The 20,009-nt window shown below is 42.8% G+C and overlaps 1 protein-coding gene across 1 annotated transcript in view; it reads right to left on the bottom strand.

The window, feature by feature from the left end:
- The window catches only part of Slc26a3 (solute carrier family 26 member 3), a 38,021-nt gene that overhangs the window by 3,377 nt on the left and 14,635 nt on the right, over positions 1-20,009 (bottom strand). Inside the window, exons 7-18 of the mRNA XM_021179499.1 lie at positions 18,611-18,763; positions 17,335-17,417; positions 14,140-14,287; positions 13,931-14,044; positions 13,748-13,825; positions 9,374-9,469; positions 7,624-7,730; positions 6,451-6,520; positions 6,268-6,360; positions 4,834-4,929; positions 4,111-4,344; positions 2,247-2,301 (exon numbers count right to left, since the gene is read on the bottom strand). Of these exons, the coding sequence (XP_021035158.1) occupies positions 2,247-2,301; positions 4,111-4,344; positions 4,834-4,929; positions 6,268-6,360; positions 6,451-6,520; positions 7,624-7,730; positions 9,374-9,469; positions 13,748-13,825; positions 13,931-14,044; positions 14,140-14,287; positions 17,335-17,417; positions 18,611-18,763 (1,327 nt within the window). The remainder of the gene's footprint in view (positions 1-2,246; positions 2,302-4,110; positions 4,345-4,833; positions 4,930-6,267; positions 6,361-6,450; positions 6,521-7,623; positions 7,731-9,373; positions 9,470-13,747; positions 13,826-13,930; positions 14,045-14,139; positions 14,288-17,334; positions 17,418-18,610; positions 18,764-20,009) is intronic.

Below are 20,009 nucleotides of genomic sequence, written 5' to 3'. Positions count from 1 at the left end.
AAAAAAAAAAAAAAAGAAATAGTTTCACTTTTATTTAGGAAGGAGCCCACTGAGTACGCTTCCATACTTGATGACTGTGACGCATGTGGCTGTTATTAAAAACCCTTGTTCTTCCTGACTAGAAAACATGGCTCTAGGCCTGTATGCAATGTGCTGCAGTGTTCACTGTCAGATCCTCTATCGACCAGTGACTTCATTGCAGCCTGTTTTCTCAGGCTGCTGGTTTTATAAATCATCTCCCTTAACTTCTCACATTACTTTTCCCATTGTCCTTGAGAAATCACATACACGCAGGCACTAGCCAACATTTGTGTATACAGATCACTCAACCAAACATGACCGTATGACTATGTTCAAAGCTCTAGCTAAGCAAGAGAACAAGGTAAAGAACATTGATACTTAACTACTGTTGACAGGGAAAGTAAAACAGTGGGGGCAAGGAACAGTTTAGTGCCCCCCCCCATTGTTTTCTTAGTTTTAAATATGACAACCAGCACACAGTAGCTCCTCACCTTGTCTTGGTAAGTTAATGAAAGTATAAGATATGGAAATTCTGACAGCAAGTGAAGACTGCTTCCTCCTGATGTGCGTCAGGGAACACTACAGAGTAGAAGCACTTTAGCGTGCTTGGGGTTTAGAGAGAGGTGGAGAAAGGTCGGGGGGGCAAGAGGATGGAGAATGGTGTGGAGGTTCACAGGAAGCTTTCAACAGATGACCCATAAAGAGGAAGGGGGGCAGGGAGGAAGGTGACATCAGCATGAAAGGCGTATCAGGTGGCAGAGACAGATGGGTACAAACATCTGCAGTTGTAGGGATGGAATGAGGTCCTCCAGTAAATTGCAGGTCACTGGGACCAGTAGAGTCATTATAATTATAAGCAGGTAATTATAAGCCAGGAAAGATGTCAGTTTCTATGATCTATATACCACTCTGCCTAAAATACTCTGTGTTGAAATGCTGTCAAGATTGACTCTCATACCTCAGATGTCCCCATTCAGCTGTCATATTTCTGGATTCATTTGATTATGATATATGCCTTTCCCATGAAACTAAGCTCCACAAAGCCAGGAACTTGTATCCTCACCTGAAATAGTATCTGACATGTAGTAGGTACTCAGTGAGTCTTCACTGAATTAAATGCATTTCTTAAGAACTAGGCAAGAGGGCTGGTGAGATGGCTCAGAGGGTAAGAGCATCCGACTGCTCTTCCGAAGGTCCTGAGTTCAAATCCCAGCAACCACATGGTGGCTCACAACCATCTATAAGGAGATCTGACTCCCTCTTCTGGAGTGTCTGAAGACAGCTACAGTGTACTTACATAGAATAAATAAATATTAAAAAAAAAAAGAACTAGGCAAGAGACTGGGACTAAGAAGACAAACAAGATCAGTACTGCCAGTCAACACATAGGTCTCAGCTATTGGGTTGGAGATACAGTCTGGGATTCACATGGATACATTTGACATGACTATGTAGGAAGAGTTCATGAAATCACGATGGTAGATTTTAAGATTGAAGCATGGGGAAGGAGCTAAGCCTGGGAGAGTTGCCAGTAGAAGAAACTGTTGCTATGAGAAAGGGAGATATCAAAAGAACGGGCTCAGAAGTCAAGTAGGGGGAGTTTTAAGGCCAAATGTTCAAATAGGCTTCAGATAGAGAGACCTTAAGAACAGGCCTTTAGTCTTGATAAATTGGACATCACCCTTGGATACCTTTGGCAAGAATGGCCTTGCCAGCAATGAGAAGCCAAAGCAGGGTTGTTATGGCTGAAGAATGCAAGGGGAAGAGGACATAGCAAACAATGTTCCCAGCAAGTTCAGAGGGAAAAGTAGTTAACACACTCGCTCATTCGCTATAGCTATGAAATTAGGACCCAAATCATAAAATGCATTTAATCACATGGTAACAGCAAAGTGTAAGTCTGTGGTTTCTATGGGGATTTTTATTGGCTCAACTAGAAATTCAGTTTCCTTCTTTAGGATCCTGTGGCATGCTTATTCTTTGGATGGCCTGTCTAGATTGGCTGTGAGCCTAAGGTGACCGTCTGAACATTAAAAACACTTAACGGAACTTGGGCTGGGGCAGTCACATGAGGTCCTGGCTCCATCTCCAGCCCTGACTGGAAAGAAAACATTGCTACACCTTTAACCAGGCAAGATGGCACATGCCTGGAGACTGAGGCCAACCTGAGTTACACAGCAAGATGTCTTAAAAATAATAAGCAAGAAAACAAATAATGAACTTACCATCGGTTCCCACAATATATACGTCCACCTTGATCCTAATAAATTCTTGTAAAATCTGTTAGAACAGAAGACATACACTTTAGGGAAGAGTTGTCACTGGTCGCAAACATAAGCTACCACAATAAGAAATTAAACATCCTTGAGAAAAGGGTAAGAAAAGGTTCTGTCTCAAACTCACAAGATCACCTCTGATTATGCTTCAACATGGTATGTTCTGTGGAAATGGCTAGAACGTTCCCATTTTCTCCCACTCTCCCCTAGTATTTCAAGACAGGGTTTCTTTGTGTAACGGGGCCCTGGATATCTTGAAACTCACATTGTTGACTAGGCTGGCCTCAAATTCTCAGAGATTCACCTGCCTCTGTCTCCAGAGTGCTAGAAATAAAGGTGTGTATCACCCTGCCTGGCTAGAACTTTCTGTCCACATAAAAACAGCACACAAACTAGTCCATATGCTATTTGTTGTTCCTGTTCACAGCAGCTGGATGCATCTAGTACCAAGGAGGAAAGACTCAGATTCCTGTCGTCTAGGCAACAAACGCCAATGATGAGGTGAGGTGACAAACAGTAAGAAAGGTAAGAACAGGAACGAATAGGTCATGAATACCATCACCACCACCAGAAAACACGTCTCCAGGCACCATCTGGGAACTGGGAATTTTTAAAAAAACTAGTCAGAATTTATGCTCTTCCTGTTGTACTAATTTTTTTTTCAAATGTGTGCACTGTTTTCTTTTCCGTGAGCTAAAATAAAAAACAAAAACAAGAAAGAAAACAAGAAGCAAGCAGTCATGTGATATAAGTTGGAAAACCGGGCATGGTGGCACACATCTGGGACCCCTGCACTCTGGAAGCAGAGGCAGGAGGATGATACGCTCTAGGCTATACAAGTTCAGGACACCCTGTGCTTCATAAGACCCTGACTCAAAAAGAAAAGCAAGACAGAACAAAACCAGAAAATTCCCAAACAAAAAAACTAACACACAAAAAAAGTAAAAGAAGCACAAAACTAAATAGAAAAAGAAAAAAAAAAAAAAAAGGAAGCAGCCACACCTCTCGTTTTAGACCTCTTAGACCTATGTTTAAATCACATGGTCTTCATATGCTTTCATATGGCTATTTAATATAATTTAATACGCACTTAAATAGTCAAGTGAAATTTCATCAGTTGGGAAAAGACGATAAGAACAGATATCCACTGTTCTGCCTCATCCCAGGCGTTTCCTAGTCTGCTTTGTTTTCAGGGTAGTGTGAATACAATGCCTGTAAGTATCTGAGAACACCCATGAGGCCCGGCTTGAAAAAGGTTGTGAATCTAGTTGCCAACCTGAAGCCACATTCAGATTTTGTGTGTTTCCAGCCAACACTCCCCACTCCTGTCCTCTTGTCATAAGCTTAACTAAGTCTCAAACTCTAATTTAGTGTGTGTTACCCAGGCTGGGGAGATAGCTCAGTGGGTAAAGTGCTTGTCAGGCAAGCATGAGGATGTGGTCCCCAGAACCACATAACAAGTCAGGCTGGCTGGTAGCATGGGTCTCTAGCTCAATTGTGGGGCAGATATATGTGGGGTGTTTGTGTGTGTGTGTGTGTGTGTCTGTGTGTGTGTGTGTAAGATGTGTATGGGGTGTGCATGCTGGTGGGGTGTTTATGTGTGCTGTGCATGTATATATGAGACACATTTGTGTGTGTGATGTGTGTGTATATGGGAGTGGGGGTGGGGTGTATTTATATGTGCTGTACAGGCATATATAGTACGCATTTGTGTGAGTGATATGTGCGTATGTATCACCTAAAGGTGTTTTCTTCCATATATACAATTTGCCATTAGCAAATGATTCATTGATTCCAAGAAGACACAAATTACCGTTCTGAGGCCCCTCATTGAGGAGACATCAAGGAAAGACACTGCTGAAAAATCGAGGATGAGGCTGTGGAGGCTGATTTTGGGGATGGAGATGTTGAAGGGAAGATCGGCGTTCCAGTCTATGTCAAAGGGCAGGTCTGTGGTATTGATCGGCTGATCAAGTTCTTCTATCTGGTTGTTGTCCAGTTCTTCGTCGGAGTCTTTGAAACCATCAGAGGTGCATATAAAACCTTTCTGTGGGAGGGAAGCGGTGACAGATTTATCATGAGTCTGACTGGGAAAATGCGTGTCGTTGTGGGTCAGCAGCAGGATCTGGGGTACTTTGTACTATTTGCTTTTGATACTTTTCCCAGGACCAAAAAAAAAAAAAATTTTTTTTTTAAAGGAGATCCTCAAATATGACATTGGGGCTGGCAAGGTGGCTCAGTAGGCAAGGGAGCTTGCCACAAGGCCTGATGACCTGAGTTCGCTCTCTGGGGTTCACATGGTGGGAAGAAGGAACCAACCAATTTCTGAAAGCTGTGCTTTGATTTCCACATGTATACATACATGCACGTGCCCACACACATGTGCACACACACATAAATGAATGTAGTAAATATAACATCAGTTAACACATAGGATATTTTTATCCGGCATTTCCTTTAAAGTAATGGAAGCAAGATTTTGAATTATGTTTTACTAAAAGTTTTTATCCAATGGAAATGTGGGCAGGAAACTTACAGGTGTCATCTGTATCAGGCCTCGTTTCTGCAGTTTTCGGATTTTCTTCAAAGCTTTGTTGCGCTTCCGTAGAATTCGAAGTGGGCTAAAGCCAACCTGAAAATCCAAGGGCTGTGTTACAGGGGAGCTGAGCATCCTTGTAGTTACAGAATGTGAGGATAATGACTAGCTGGAGGGGCTGAGGGATCAGGACACAGGAATAATTGAGATAAAATGTTTTAAAATTAAATTGAGATAAAACATTTTAGAAACAATGCCAGCAACAACATTGAGTCAGGGCTTAGCCTGCATGTAATTAGCAAAGTTTAAAGATGTTCACAGTCCAGAATTTAACCACAAATGATCCATAAATGGATTTAAATTTTATCTGTATCTGCTTGTGTTTCAACCACAAAACTCCTAAGGGAATTTGATTTTGTTAATTTTCTTTTTGACAGCTATAAATGACACCTAATAAGACTTCTTAAATTTTATTATTAAAGTTTGTGTGATTTTATTTTCTGAAGTATCTCTCAGTATAATTTTATAGTTCTGGTATTCAATTTGCAGTTACTTAACAAACTAATTATTATAATTAGGCACAAAGTAAGCCAAAGGGTGTGTCTTAAAAATGGATGTTAAGCTTTTGTTTGTTTTATCTTTTGAGATGGGTCTCAGTATGTAGGGCTGTCTGTCCTGGAACTCCCTCTCTAGACCAGGTTGCCCTCCTACCCACAGAGATTTGCCTGACTCTGCCTCCTGAGTGCTAGGATTAAAGGCACACTTCTCTCTCTCTCTCTCTCTCCCCCCCCCACCCCCGTTCTTTTTTAAGATTTATTTATTTTTATGTCAGTAAACTGTAGCTGTCTTCAGATACACCAGAAGAGGGCATCGGCTCCCATTACAGATGATTGTGAGCCACCATGTAGTTGCTGGGAATTGAACTCAGCACCTCTGGAAGAGCGGCCAGTGCTCTTAACCACTGAGCCATCTCTCCACATCTCTCCAGACCCTAGCTTTTGTTTCTTAACCTTCAAAGATTGATCCTTGTCTTCTTTACCCCAATTTGGAAGCACTCATTGTCAATAACACATTTACAGCTGCTATCCTGACTCCCTCTGGTGATGCTGTCAAACATAAATGTTTCAACTCTTGTTTCTGATGCTGCTACCCCTAAGAGTATGTACTAAAACCCAGTTAACTACTGTCTGAGTTGATGTTTTTACTTTACAGCGGGATTTAAGAACAAGGATTCTCTCTTGGGCCTCAAAGGAAGAGGCTTATTTCCCAACATAGTAATGGCTCCTTTTAAGGTAGTGTTAGCTACTCTAGGGCCTGTAGACTAAACATTGACACAGCTCAGATTCAACATCCAAGAAGTCAGTGACCTTCATGCTAATGAGGAAACATTTCATTCCCAGACACTCAAAAAAAAATTTTTTTTTTGAACCTTACAGCATCAATAAGTTTCTGCTTAAAGAAACCAATGTTTGCGAAGTAGATTGGAGATGGACATCTAAAAATTTTCACTCCTTCAGGCTCATACACCTACAAGACAGAGAAGATGGAGAGATGAGTCCTGCTGCCTTCCTTGGACATGATTTGAGCAAGTTAAAGACAACAATAGGTCTTTCTTACTTCGGCATAATTCTTTTTATTCTTGTAGATGTTGCTCCTTCCAACATTAGCCAATGTGCTGCATTTTGGACTGTAGGGGGAAGAAACCCACCATTTAGTCAGTATATCATTCTCGCATTTGCTAAGCCCAACACGGATTCTCCCACCTTGCTTACAAAACCAGGCTTACTTTTCAAAGTTGAACGGTGGGGGAATCTCCATCTCATTAGAGGATATGGAGGGCAAACACCTTATCTCTGTGTCCCAAGGCTTTGTAAACAGTGACTCTTCTTTACTACATCACAATCTTGTACAAAGTAACCGAGAAGGCCTCGGCAGTTTAATGCTAAATATAGCTGTTATTTGGTGAGGTAGGAATCCAAATGTACTCAGTTGTACAGACAAGGATGTGGGGGTTAAAAATAACTTGCCCATGTGACCATTGGGATTTCTCTGTATTTGATGGTTTTAAGGAACTACACGCTTTTATACAATTTTTGATCTAGGGGTCTTTGAGAAGTTCATAGGCTCAGCACTCTCAGCTACAGAGGAAGAGGGACACACACACACACACACACACACACACACACTGCCACCATAGAATTCCGTCTTCTAGGTAACTCCTTCTCCTGCTTAACAAGTCTAAGGTAACAACATTAAGCCTGCTTAGGACAGATCACATCCTGTCCATAGGTGAGCAAAGCAAATGCAGAGATGTTTGCTACTCCTTTGAACCTGTATCATAGCAGAAAGCAGGCCAGCGGCAGGTATCCTCCTGGAATCTAGTGACAGACCATTCTATTGTCCTCCAAACCATTGGGTAGGGTGACACTGAGGGAAATTACATTGGCCAGTTTTTTAAAAATAATTTTACTTATTTTTATCTATGTGTATTAGTGTTTCACCTGCATGAATATATCTGTACTACACGTATACCTGCTCATCAAGGAGGTGAGAAGATGGCATTGGTTCACCTGGAACTAGAGTTGCAGGTCCTGGCAATCAAAGCTAGGTCTACTGCTAGAGTAACAAGTGCTCTTCATCACTGAGCCATCCCTCTACCTCACGGTCTTGAGAGGCACGCATGCTATCAAACACACGGCTCTTTTCTTAGCCACTGGCATTTGGTTTTGCTCTCCTAATTGAGCAGATCAAAGTCTGCAATGTTGTGTGCAGAGCACAGTGAACACTTACAATTGGGTCCTGAACACAATAGTTAGGAGCTGAAATGCCACACTTGCCGCCAGGCCTAATCCGAGTCCAAGGACAATGGCGAAGATGAAGGTCATGATCCAAATTAACTGTAAGAAGAGAAAACATCCATACACCTGACTTTAAGGAAGTGCAGTATCGGAGGTCCGGAGCTAGAGAAAGCATGAGTGTCTAGGGTCAAAGGCAGAGGTTGGAAGTTGTTATCTTGGGCCAGGGAACAAAGTACCTACAAAGTCATGTCTCAAAAGGTCACTTCATTTCTACTGGCTCATCGCTGGGCCACAGAGACTCAAGCAAGTAAACGGATAGGCTCTACAGACAGTGTGCTTATTTCTATCCTATGCCAGAACAGGCTCAGGAGAGGGGATTGAGCTGCTATAGCAAAAATTCCAGAGCAGTTCACTCTTACAATTAAGCAAAGTAGGGCTTGGATACAGCAGTGGTAGAACACTAGCCTGCATGTTAGGCTCTGGGCTTGATTCCCCAGACAGCACTGCAAGAAGAGCAAACCAACAAGCAAAACCCAGCAGATTGACTGGGATAGCCTGTACTAATCTTAGCTCTGTACTATTGATTGATTTAGTTAATGGCTATCATCTTTACAAAACCTCGAGCATGTTAAAAGAGGGTTAAAAAAATCACACACAGTGCTGTATCGGGAACATGAGCTGACTGAAGGCAGCTTATTGCTTTATGCTCTTGCAGTACCATAGGGTATGCCAACAAGAAATTTTATACTTGGACTTTGACCCTAATTATAAAGTCTGCTTTTCAGGCAAGTTAAGGGCAAGTAGGTGCTTTCACAAAGGAACACGTGTTTCCAGAAGGAATGTTCAGAGTTTATACCCTCCGTTGGGTCTCTGGAAACTAACACATCATTTAACAAAGAACAGAAGCAACATATACCCCCAAATTCAGCATAACCTACAAGGCCTATGATGACAGACTGAAGGAAGGCCTTCTCAGCATTTTCTGCTTTCAAGAACCCATTCACTTATGTATTTATTTTAATTTTTCATGTGTGTATGCACATATGTGTGTGTGTAAGTGTGTGTGCATGCCCACACGAATGCATGCACCTGTCTGTCTGACTGCCCGTGGACACCAGAAGAGCCTAACTCTCTAAATCTGAGTTACAGGTGGTTGTGAACCACCCGATATGAGTGTTGGGAACTGAACTCAGAACTCAGTGCTCTTAAACACTGAGCCATCTCTCTCCAGCCTTATTTATTATGTTTGAAATAGGCTGGAGAGATGGCTCAAGGGTTAAGAGCACTGACTGCTCTTCCAGAGGTCCTGAGTTCAATTCCCAGCAACCACATGGTGGCTCTCAACCATCTGTAATGGGATCTGATGCACTCTTCCGGTGTGTGTCTGAAGGCAGCTATGGTGTACTCATATAAATAATAATTAATAAATAATATTTTTTTAAAAAGAAAGAAAGAAATAGGAGCTCACTATGAAGCTCAGGCTGACCTCAAACTAACTCTTCTTGCCTCAGTCTCCAGAGTGCTGAGGTTATGCGCATGCGCCACTGTTGTTTCCAGTTAAAATTCCAGGTAATGATCAGTAGAGCATGTAATTTTGAGACAGGAAATAAACTACGGTTATCACAAACAGAGAGGCAAAAACAAAATTTCACAGGAATTACAATGTAAATAAACATTTTGCATCAGCGTTAAGCTACCATCCTGATTTTTCATTTCCTCAAATACGACAGTTATCTACTTACACAATCATATTTATCCTTTTTCCACAATCTGCCTATTTCAGCAAACTGCATCAGCATTCCCTTTAAGTTTCCAAGTGCTAGCGCTGCCAGGACAGACTGTGAAAGACATAAACAACAGATGTACTTTTAAGTTAATCAAAGGAACCATATAGTAGCAAAGGTGAAGGCCAGAGATAAGTCCCTTAGCAGGCCTCAGAGTGTACGGAAGGACTCGCCCTGTTCTGGTGTGCGATGCCGGTAGCCCAGGGGTGGGGTTGCTGTGCTTTCCTGCATAAGGTTATTCTATCCCGGTGACAAGCTCGAACGTGACTGCTGTAGATGAGCTGATAGCACTTAGGGTAGTCCACATCCTGGGAGAGAGAGGCGTATCTTATGGCCTACATGTAAACCCTCGAACAAGTTGTTCCCAGCAAGGCTAGTTCAACCTGTCTTTTTAAACAAAGATATGAGGGTTGCCCTTTGGGGGGGGAAAATCTTGGAGAGCTTGAGGTCTTAGATCAGTCACAGAGCTTTGCTGATGGCAACTATCAAGCTGTTTTATAAAAGCCATGGCAGGCTCTGAGACCATTCAAACTATATCTGCCCTGTTCCCAGCGCACAGTATGGTAAATGTGTATAGCTTAACAATTGATCATTGAATGAGTACATGAGCCAGCAAATTTATATTTTCTAATCTAGGAGTGACCGCCCACAACACAGCCCCTTAAAAGGTCCCCACTCTGGCACAGTTGGGTGGTGGACTCTAACTTCTTGGATTGTTAGCTCATCATTTCTGGTGTTTCCCATACTGCAATTAGTCTTATGAAAGTTGTTCCAGTTAACAAACAAAACAAAACAACATGCTAAATAGTGATGTATACCCATGATCATGTGGGTCTAGCACAATGGGAGGAACCTCCCCTACCTACATTTCAACTGCTTCCATTCTGAGCGCAGCATGTGATTTGTGAGCTGAAATTCATACCGAGAAAGCATAGCGACCAAAGGAAACCAAACAGGGCTTTCATTTTCATGTCCTGAACACAGTTTAACTGGCCCAGATACTTTTAATCTTTACAATTAACATTTTTATGTTAATATCTACTTAGTTCATTTGATTCACTGTGAGAGTAGAGGTTAACATTTAGAAGTCTTAAGTAACATTAAAACGGGGGCTGGAGAAATGCCTCAGTGGTTAAGAGGAGGGGCTGCTCTTCCAGAGGACCTGGGTTCGATTTCTAGCACCTATGGAGTGGCTCACCACCATCTTTCTCCAGTTCCAGGGGATCGGGTGCCCTCTTCTGGCCTCTACAGGCATTGCATGCATGTGGTACACAGACATACACAGGCAAAACTACCCATCCATGGAAAGAAAGAAAGAAAGAAAGAAAGAGAGAGAGAGAGAGAGAGAGAGAGAGAGAGAGAGAGAGGTGTACAATGAATGCCTTGTAAAAAAAAAAGGAATAGAATAGAAAAATTGAATACAATTGGTAATGTACCTAAAAGTACTTTTCTATTTTCAATGTCCTGATTTTGTTATGGTACTGCAGATATAGGTTGCCACCTCTGAGGTGCAACCTCTTCAGAGCTATACTGTACAGTTGGCTCCCATGTTATGTATGAAAATATTCAAGTGTCTGGTTAGAGACACTCTACTTTCATTAGGCGTTTCCCCAGCATTTTTCTGTGGGGAAACAATTTGAAGCAATTAATAGTAAAACACATATGCAGCAGGATACATGCATAGCACAGAGAAACCGTAGGCAAGGTGTATGTGTGTGTGTGTGTGTGTGTCGGGGGGGGGGGCGTGATTTTAGGATCTGTGGACACTTGGGAAACTTCCAATGCATATTCAGTAGTAGCTGTTGCTCCTGGCTGTTTTGACATCATAGGATGAAAGAAGGCAGAGTTATGACTCAGGCAACATGAAGACATTCCGCAAGTATGATGATGGGACATTACCAATTGCATTCTATTTTTCTATTCTATCAACCCCCCCCCACTTTTTAAAAAGATTTATTTATTTATTTATTTATTTATTTATTTATTTATTTATTATATGTGAGTACACTGAAGCTGTCTTCAGACACTCCAGAAGAGGGAGTCAGATCTCGTTATGGATGGTTGGGAGCCACCATGTGGTTGCTGGGATTTGAACTCCGGACCTTCGGAAGAGCAGTTGGGTGCTCTTACCCACTGAGCCATCTCACCAGCCCCCTCCCCCCCTTTTAACAAGGCATTCATTGTACATACTTTTCTTTCTCTACATACTTTTTTACTCCTGGATTCTCTATAGAGATTGCTTTGATTAGCATTCTAGACCCAGAGAGAGAGAGAGACAGAGAGACAGAGAGACAGAGAGAGAGACAGACAGAGAGACAGAGAGAGACAGAGAGAGACAGAGAGAGAGAGACAGAGAGAGAGAGATTGATTTAAGTGGTGACTATTTCTTCTGTATCCTCCACATTGATGTGGACAAGCAGAATCTGCATTTACACATGGAAGAAGCCACAGGGCCTCTTCTCTATATAGAGGAGTGTGTAAATTTGTTTTTATTAAACTATACAGTTAATTTTTTTCTTTAGTGGTGATGTCTTGACCTCTTTCATGACATTTGTTTTGAAGCTAAGGATTTGGGGGTGTGGAAGACATGGTTTTGGCAAATAGTGCTTTGTGATGCTTGGAGACACATCCAGCCAATACGCTTCCTAGAAGTGACCACACCAGGAGTCCTCCCACCTCGGGGGTGAGTACACATATCAGCTATCAATCAACATGGAAGAAGGACCCAGAGAGCAAACAACAGTTAGTAGTGGCTGGGTTATCGCTAAGTCTCTTGCAGTCAGAAGTATAATGGAATGTTTGGATAATAATATTAATTATCAGTACAATTAAGGACTCCATGTGCCTTACATCATTTATTGTCACAACTACTCTGTATGGCAAGCACTTTCCCCTTCCTGTTTTAGATGTGAAGGACTTGAGGTTCAGAGAAGTTGAAGCATTGATCTCAAATCACACAGATAAAAAGCCATAGAGCTAGGGTTTTAAGAGGGTCATAGGGCTCCTGGCCTATTTATGCACTCCTTCGAAGCCCTGTGAATACCCCAGAGAGCAATGACCTTGTCTTTACTATCATCTGCTTCCGTGCAGGCTTAGTGGTTTCCAGGACACTGGGGCTGTTTACCATTATTAAAGGAAACCCAGTGATAGACAGGGAGCTCAAGGGTAAGAGGTGAGTTCTGTATCTGGCTGTTTGCTCCCCTCCTACAAGCTGACAGTGTTGGTTTTGGAATCAAACCAAACTCCTTGGCGCTGCAGGGCGTGTTCCTAAGAACAGGTGTGGAGCTGGTAGCACCACTCTCTGTGTTAGATAGAGGGCTTGATGACCTAACCCTCATAAAACCCAAGAAGAAGGAAGACCAAAGAGTGGGTACCTCGATCCTTCCTAGAAGGGGGAACAAAATACCCATGGAAGGAGTTACAGAGACAAAGTGTGGAGCAGAGACTGAAGGAATGACCAGCCAGAGACTGCTCCATCTGGGGATCCATCCCATATACAATCACCAAACCCAGACACTATTGTGGATGCCAACAAGTGCTTGCTGACAGGAGCCTAATATAGCTGTCCCCTGAGAGGCTTCACCAGTGCCTGACAAATACAGAAGAAGATGCTCACAGCCATCCATTAGACTGAGCACAGGGTCCCCAATGAAGGAGCTAGAGAAAGGACCCAAGGAGTTGAAGGGGTTAGCAACTCCATAGGAGGAACAACAATATGAACTAACCAGTACCCCCAGAGCTCCCAGGGACTAAACCACCAACCAAAGAGTACACATGGTGAGACTCATGGCTCCAGCTACTTCTGTAGCAGAGGATGGCCTAGTCAGTCATCAATGGGAGGAGAGGCCCTTGGTCCTGTGAAGGCTCTATGCCCCAGGGTAAGGGAATGCCAGGGCCAGGAAGCAGGACTGGGTGGGTTGGTGAGCAGGGGAGAGGGTGAGGGGAGGGGGATTTTGGAGGGAGACCAGGAAAGGGGATAACATTTGAAATGTAAATAAAGAAAATATCTAATAAATTTTTTTTTTAAAAAGAAAATCTTTACTTTAGTCAACCTAGGTTGAAGCTACAATGCCAAAGCACCTCCCTGCTTGAACATTTATTATGTAGAGTAGAGTAGATAAAGTGGTTTGGGCGTCTGCATTCCTAACTTTCCCTAAACGTCTGCCAGGAGAAGGAAACCTTCTTGGTCCATACAGTGTTGACTAAGGAGTGGGTCTGAGAGCTTGTCAAGACCTCATTTCCCCTAGCGTAGCTTTCGTCTTCAGAACCTGAGAGCTAGATTTAGCACCGCAGGGAGAGAGAGATATTATCCCCTCAAGGGAAGACGATTACCTTTTGTAGCGGCTGCAGAAGAAACCCAATGGCTACTATGACGATCAGCACGATGACAGCCGAGAGAAGCCCGGCAACCTGCGAGAAATGAAACAATCCCCATGATGGCTGCCGCTTTCCTCCTGGCTTGGGTTTCCCAGTCATCAGCACTGTGCTGGCCTTGCAACAGAGCTGCTCCAATACCTGTGTTTTGCCTCCGGTGCTCTCCTGAACCCCTGATCTGGAAAGGGCTGTGCTCCCTGCAAATCCTTTGAATGCTCCAGTGAATATGTTGCTCACTCCCAAGGCAATTAATTCCTGCAGACGACAGGGGAGGAAGCTTTTTCTGAAATGGTCTCTTTCAGAAGAATATTATGTGCATGGAATACCTAATTGGGCCCGACTAGGCTTACCTGATTGCCATCAATCGGATAATCGTATTTGAGGGAGTACACGCTGGCAACGGAAAAGGCCACGGCAAAGCCGACGATCGCGATGCCGAAGCTGTCTCCTATGGTGTCTTGGAAAACTTCCACGCTGGGTGTAATAGGGGGTTGAAATCTGAAATTGAAAGCAAGCAAAACTATAGGCTACCAACTTGTTGGTAACTCAAAAGATTATTGGGAAATAAATGAATGGATACCGTCTGGACTGAATTGAATTGTGTCCTTTATTTATTTATTTAAGTATGGCCTAAGAACTTGATTCCATTGAAAAATTTGGCATTTCCCTTCTTACTGTCATGAAGTAATTAATGCTGCCTGTATTGATAAACCTTATAATACAGCCTGGCAATAATGGTAAGGTGGGTATGATCTTGCCAGCTCACTCCGAGTATCATGTGTTCTCTTAGCCCCCTTGAGGCAAGTGTCTTAGGTTCCAGCTGATGTTATGAATGGGGCTCAAAGCATTCTTCTCAGTGCCCTTAATAACTGTCCATGGCTGAGGGCGAAGGCTCTTTGTGCAAATACAACTCTGGGACAAGAAAGTGAAAATCCTCTTCCCGCTGGTAACTAACTTTTCATTGCCTGATAGGCAGGCCTTGGGCTTTGCCCCGAGCTCTGAAGAACTGCTAGAGTCCACCACACCCAGAGGAGAGCAGGTTTTAGCATCAGATGATAAGGGTTTTAGAGATAAGTGTTCCTCCCTGGGGAAACTTCATGCTCATAAGCTCCAGCAATAATATGTTTGCCAGCTGTATTATAAAAGCTGTCTGTCCCAAACGGCATCGAGCTACTAAAACGTTCAGCTCCCGTCAGCATCGGCTTCAGACCTGATGCTTACTGGAAGGGCACGATTGGATCCAGTCAACTGTGTCTGAATTGTTGTTTTATCTTTTATGTCTTTGATCATAAACACCCAGCTATAGTTTTGAAAGTGTACTATTAGTCCAGGCAAACTAGAAAGGGGGATTGCAATTTAGTTTTCAGAAATGAACCTAGCAGCAGAGACAAAATTAAAGATTGTATTTTATATCAAAATAACTAGGCCTCTATTGTTATTATAATTTTGCTTCTGTTTTAACTTCTGAGCATTATAATGTAGTGTGACAGAGTTAACTGGCCAAAGGCTCCGTTCCTTGGCTCTACTTTCCCTGAGCCTGCCTCCTCATTTGTCAAATGAGACAATCATACTGTTCTCTTGTCTTCATAGTTGTGTGGGAAGGCCAACTAGAGTGGTGAGTGAGCACTGTACATCATCAAATACAGCACGCCTGCTGAGGATGCCTGTACGACACCCTGGAACTTAACATGGCCTTCTCTGGGTTGTTCCTTCCTTTGGGCTTCGTCATTCCACAAAAGTAATTTCCAAAGTAGCATACGCACTGGTAGCGAACTAGCAAGAATTAATAATCATTACCCTGAGTAATAGTCTATTTGCAGTCAACAAAAATTTAAAATGCCCACTTTATCACTTAGGAAAAGAAACAGAATGTACTAAGGCACATCATGTGCCTTGTATCTCATTTAGGTACTAAGCCAGAAAGTAGCGATGTTTGAATTTGAAATAGAAGTTGGGCACTTACCATGGCACATACGTGAAATCATTTATTAATTGAGTTATTTATTTACACTCCATATTTATTCCCCCCCCCCTTTTTTTTTTACATAAACCCATCTAATGCCTCCAGGATCTTTACCATGTTTAGCTCCTCTTTATAACCACGTGCATGGAGGTATCAGTTTAGTGAATTTGCCCAAGGATAGGAGGTGATTCTGAAGTCCATCAGCTTCAGGTGCTCGGGCACTGGAGCACTGAGTCCCTGGTCATGCTGCCTCTCTGGAGAATTTATGGTTAATAAACAAACTATGTCCTTCCCCACCCCACACACCTGGCGGGGTCAGTGCACGGATGTTTGATGTATTTACTAAATAAGGATTATCACTCAATGATCTTAGGTTTATCATTTATTTTCAAAACCTTCCTCTTCTGACAAGATTCTCTTTGATGTTTGCATTTGTTTATATTTCTTGGGGTTTACGTCTCTAAGACATTTAAGTGAAGTTCAGTCAATCACTGGAAAACTGCAGGCAGGAAGCAACCCAGAGACAGCCTTCCCCAGCCTTGTTTCCTACCACTTCTTAAAGCTAAAAAATGATTGTTTTGTTTAAGTGGAACACGTGAAGATATACACATAGATACGTATATTTGTATATTTGTATAAATATATGCTGCTTTAAAAGCCACACATCTATCGGCTCTTAAAGGAATTTAGCTATATTAAGATAGATGTAGATATAGTGGCTATATTATATAATTTCTGTAAGTATCAAATACGTGCTAGGCCTAGAGAGAGGAACTTATCTTCTATTTATTTAAGAGGAAAGTAACTTTCCTTGGTTAGGATGCTGAAGCAACCAATACTATCTGTGGTTAGAGATGGGACAGAGAACACAACACGAAGCGAGGCTCTAGATGTCCACACCTAGCTTCCTGTCTTCCTGCAGAGAGCTAGCCCACCAGTGATGCTCTGTGTGTGATCCAGAGAGAGGACAGAGGGTGCTGTCTGCACTACTCAGCTAGTATGCCTTCTGTGTGTCTCGTGGATGTTTGGAATGTGGCTCTGGTGACCTCAACGAAGCACTCCATGTTGTTTACTGTCATTTATGGATCAGGAAATCTGATTTCAGCTGATGACTCTTTATAAGGAAGACATTACTATTTTTTTTTAATTTTTACTATTTTTCTAATTTTCATTTTTAAAAATCTTTTAGAGGGTGCGTGTGTTTGTGTACCATCTGGATGCAGATGTTCACTGAGGCCATAGGAGGAAGTCACATACCCTGTGAGCTGCCATGTGGGTATTGAGAACTGAATTCAGACTCTCTGCAAAGGCAGCAAATGGTTCTAACTGCTGAGCCCTCTTTCCAGCCCCAGTTTTTATTGTTTTGAGTCCTTGGTTTGTGAGGTTTTTGTTTGTTTGCTTGTTTGTTTTTGTTTTTTTAATAAGGTGACTCTTTCTAAGTGCCGGGGATCCTGGCATTCTTTATGACTGCCTGCTCAAGGGAGGGGTTTCGAGGATGTGTCAAGGAGCTTGTATGGTTCTTGTAACCACAGGTGCCTCTTCCTTGTGTGCTCAAGGATGGCAGCATTGATTATGCACTTACCCAAGACTCATGTTCCCAACCACAGCCACGCCAAACCTGTCTTCAAAGTTACAGCCATAGGACACACCTGTTGCAATTACAGTCTGCAGAATTCCAAATTGCCCAGATTAGAATGTGAGGTACAACTAAGAATGATATAAAACAAAAAGACAACAACAACAACAAAATCCAAACCATTGCTTCAAACCCAAACCTAACTACCCACATTTGATCCCTGGGCTCCACTGGGTGGAAGGAGAGAATCAACTCCTGAACTTCTTTTCCCAATACAAAATAAAATAGATAAGTGTAACAAAAAGGTAAAGAATAGCCCAACTTGAGAGCCATCCCTTGAGCATGCACCAGTTCCTGACACTATTCATGATACTGTGATGCTTCCAGACAGGAGTCCAGCATGACTGTCCCCTGAGAGGCTCCACCCAGCAGCTGACTGAAGCAGATGCAGAGGCCCACAGCCAAACATTAAATAATGCTTTGGGACTCTTATGCAAGAGTTGGGGGAAGGACTGAAAACCCGGAAGGGTGTAGGAACTCCACAGGAAGACCAACAGAGTCAGACTAACCTGGACCCTTGGGGCCTCTCAGAGACTGAGCCACCAACCAAAGAACATACACAGGCTGAAATGAGACCATGGCACATGGGTATCAGATGGGCAGCTCAGTCTCCATGTGGGTCCAACAACTGGAGTGAGGGCTGTCCCTAAAGCTGTTGCCTGTCTGTGGAATCCATTCCCCACTGGGTTGCCTTGTTGGGCTGCAGTGAAATGAGGATGTACCTAGTACTGTAGAGACTTGGTGCACCCTGAGAGAGGGGCGGGGGGGGGGGAATACCTAGGAGAGGGCCCACTCTCTCAGAAGAGAAGGGGATGGGGACTCCGTGAGGAGGGACAGCAATTGGGATAATTAATTAATTAATTAATGGGATAAAGGTAAAAACTAATAAAAACTACTACCCTAGACCTACTTACATTTTAAGAAGCCCCAGGACAATTCTGATTTGCACAGGCATCACAGCTCAAGCTTAAAAGCTCTCTCTCACTCTATCTTTTTTTTTTTTTTTTAAATATAGCTTGGCTGTGAAGATCTTGCTAGTCCCACCTTGGAAAGAACAAACCCAGATAAAGGGAAGGTAAATTCCGAGGAAGAGAAACCCATACTAAATGTTAAACTCAGAGACCGGTGCTAGTGCTCACGTCACAGCAACCCGGAGCACAGACGGCTCTCTCTCCTTAAAACTCTAGATTACGAGAGAGAGTCTTCTGATGGCAGTCAATACCATGATGAGTTCGATGGGGATGGGCACCGGAAGCTTGCTTCTGTAGCGCTGATTGATTTCTTTAAAGACAAACACGACCACTAGAATAATCACAGACGTCACAAGGTCTGCGATGTTCGTCTTCTGAATTTGTGTGAAGACCGACTCCAGGACCTACCGACAGAAGCACAGGTGCCCCAAAGCACAGTGTGAATTTGTAATTCAGACACACTTCTCTCCAAACAGATTAAAATGGGCAACAGACTGACACACAGCCAAAGACTGGCACAGAGCTACAGCCTTCCGATGCTCAGCTGCTGTCAACTGTGAGCCCTGAAACTGAAGGGGTTGTCCTGAGGTACAATGAGGGTAAATTCGCATAACCGAGCACTGCTTTGGGGATGTGTCTAACTTTGTTTTTTTTTTTTTTTTCCTAAAAGGATCACTGGCTAGTATCAAATTGTGTTGGGTGCTTTCATGGTTTTACTGTGAATTCCCTCTGCTCCTCCATCTCATTTGCTTTTTGTTTGTTCACTTTGTTTGCAGTATTAATTAGAGCCTGAACTAAAATCTAAGGTCTCACCCACACTAGGCAGTAGTATTGTTTTTTATTTCATACAGTTTGCCACTGATTTGCCCAAGGAATCATTTCTAGTTTCTGAGCATTGTGTGTGTGTGTGTGTGTGTTTAAAGGACTCCTTTCATAAGACAGGCCTGCCCTGGGTCACATGGAAACTGCCTACACTGTGCAGTCTACTTCCTGAAGGAAGTTGGGTTGTATACCCAAAGGCCCAAGAGAACTCAAGAGATCCAAGCTGGATTTCATGCACACCGCAGTTCTGGAATACTTTTCTGTGGGAATGAGAGTGTTTGGAGCAGGTGCTGTCTCAGAACCCTGAAGACTGTCCTTTGAGAAAGACTAAGGATGGCACTGATTTGTACCACACTGCCTCACTAAACCCCAACAAACTAGACCCAAACAAAATGGAGTTGTGCATGCTAAATACTGCACAACAGAGCTGACAGTTAAAGGGAGCAGACTGATTCAAAACATAATAGTCTTTCGTCCCAACAAAAGGATAGCACAGTCTAACTTAGCCTAATGAGGTAGCCGTGTCTGCTTCAATCCATACTGGGATGGAGTCTGGGAAGGGAGAATAGAGGGAAGAGATCCAACACAGACCAGTCAGGTTTCGGTTTTGTTCTATCTGACTACCACCTTATCAAGCCCACTATTCTGCTACTTCTCAGTTCGGTTTGAGACCAAATAAGACCATTTTTAAGAGTAACAGAGAAAGGTGTCAGTGTCCAAAGTCCTAGTTAATATCTCAAAATAAAAAAAAAAGTTGATCAAAAGGGAGAAATTAGTATGTCTAAAAGCTGTTTCTGTACACATTTTAAACCGTTTTCCATACACAGT

This window comes from Mus caroli, chromosome 12, assembly GCF_900094665.2.
Source record: "Mus caroli chromosome 12, CAROLI_EIJ_v1.1, whole genome shotgun sequence".
Taxonomy (NCBI): Eukaryota; Metazoa; Chordata; class Mammalia; order Rodentia; family Muridae; genus Mus; species Mus caroli.
Note: the sequence above shows the minus strand (reverse complement) of the source record. Positions and strands in the feature narration are given on the sequence as shown.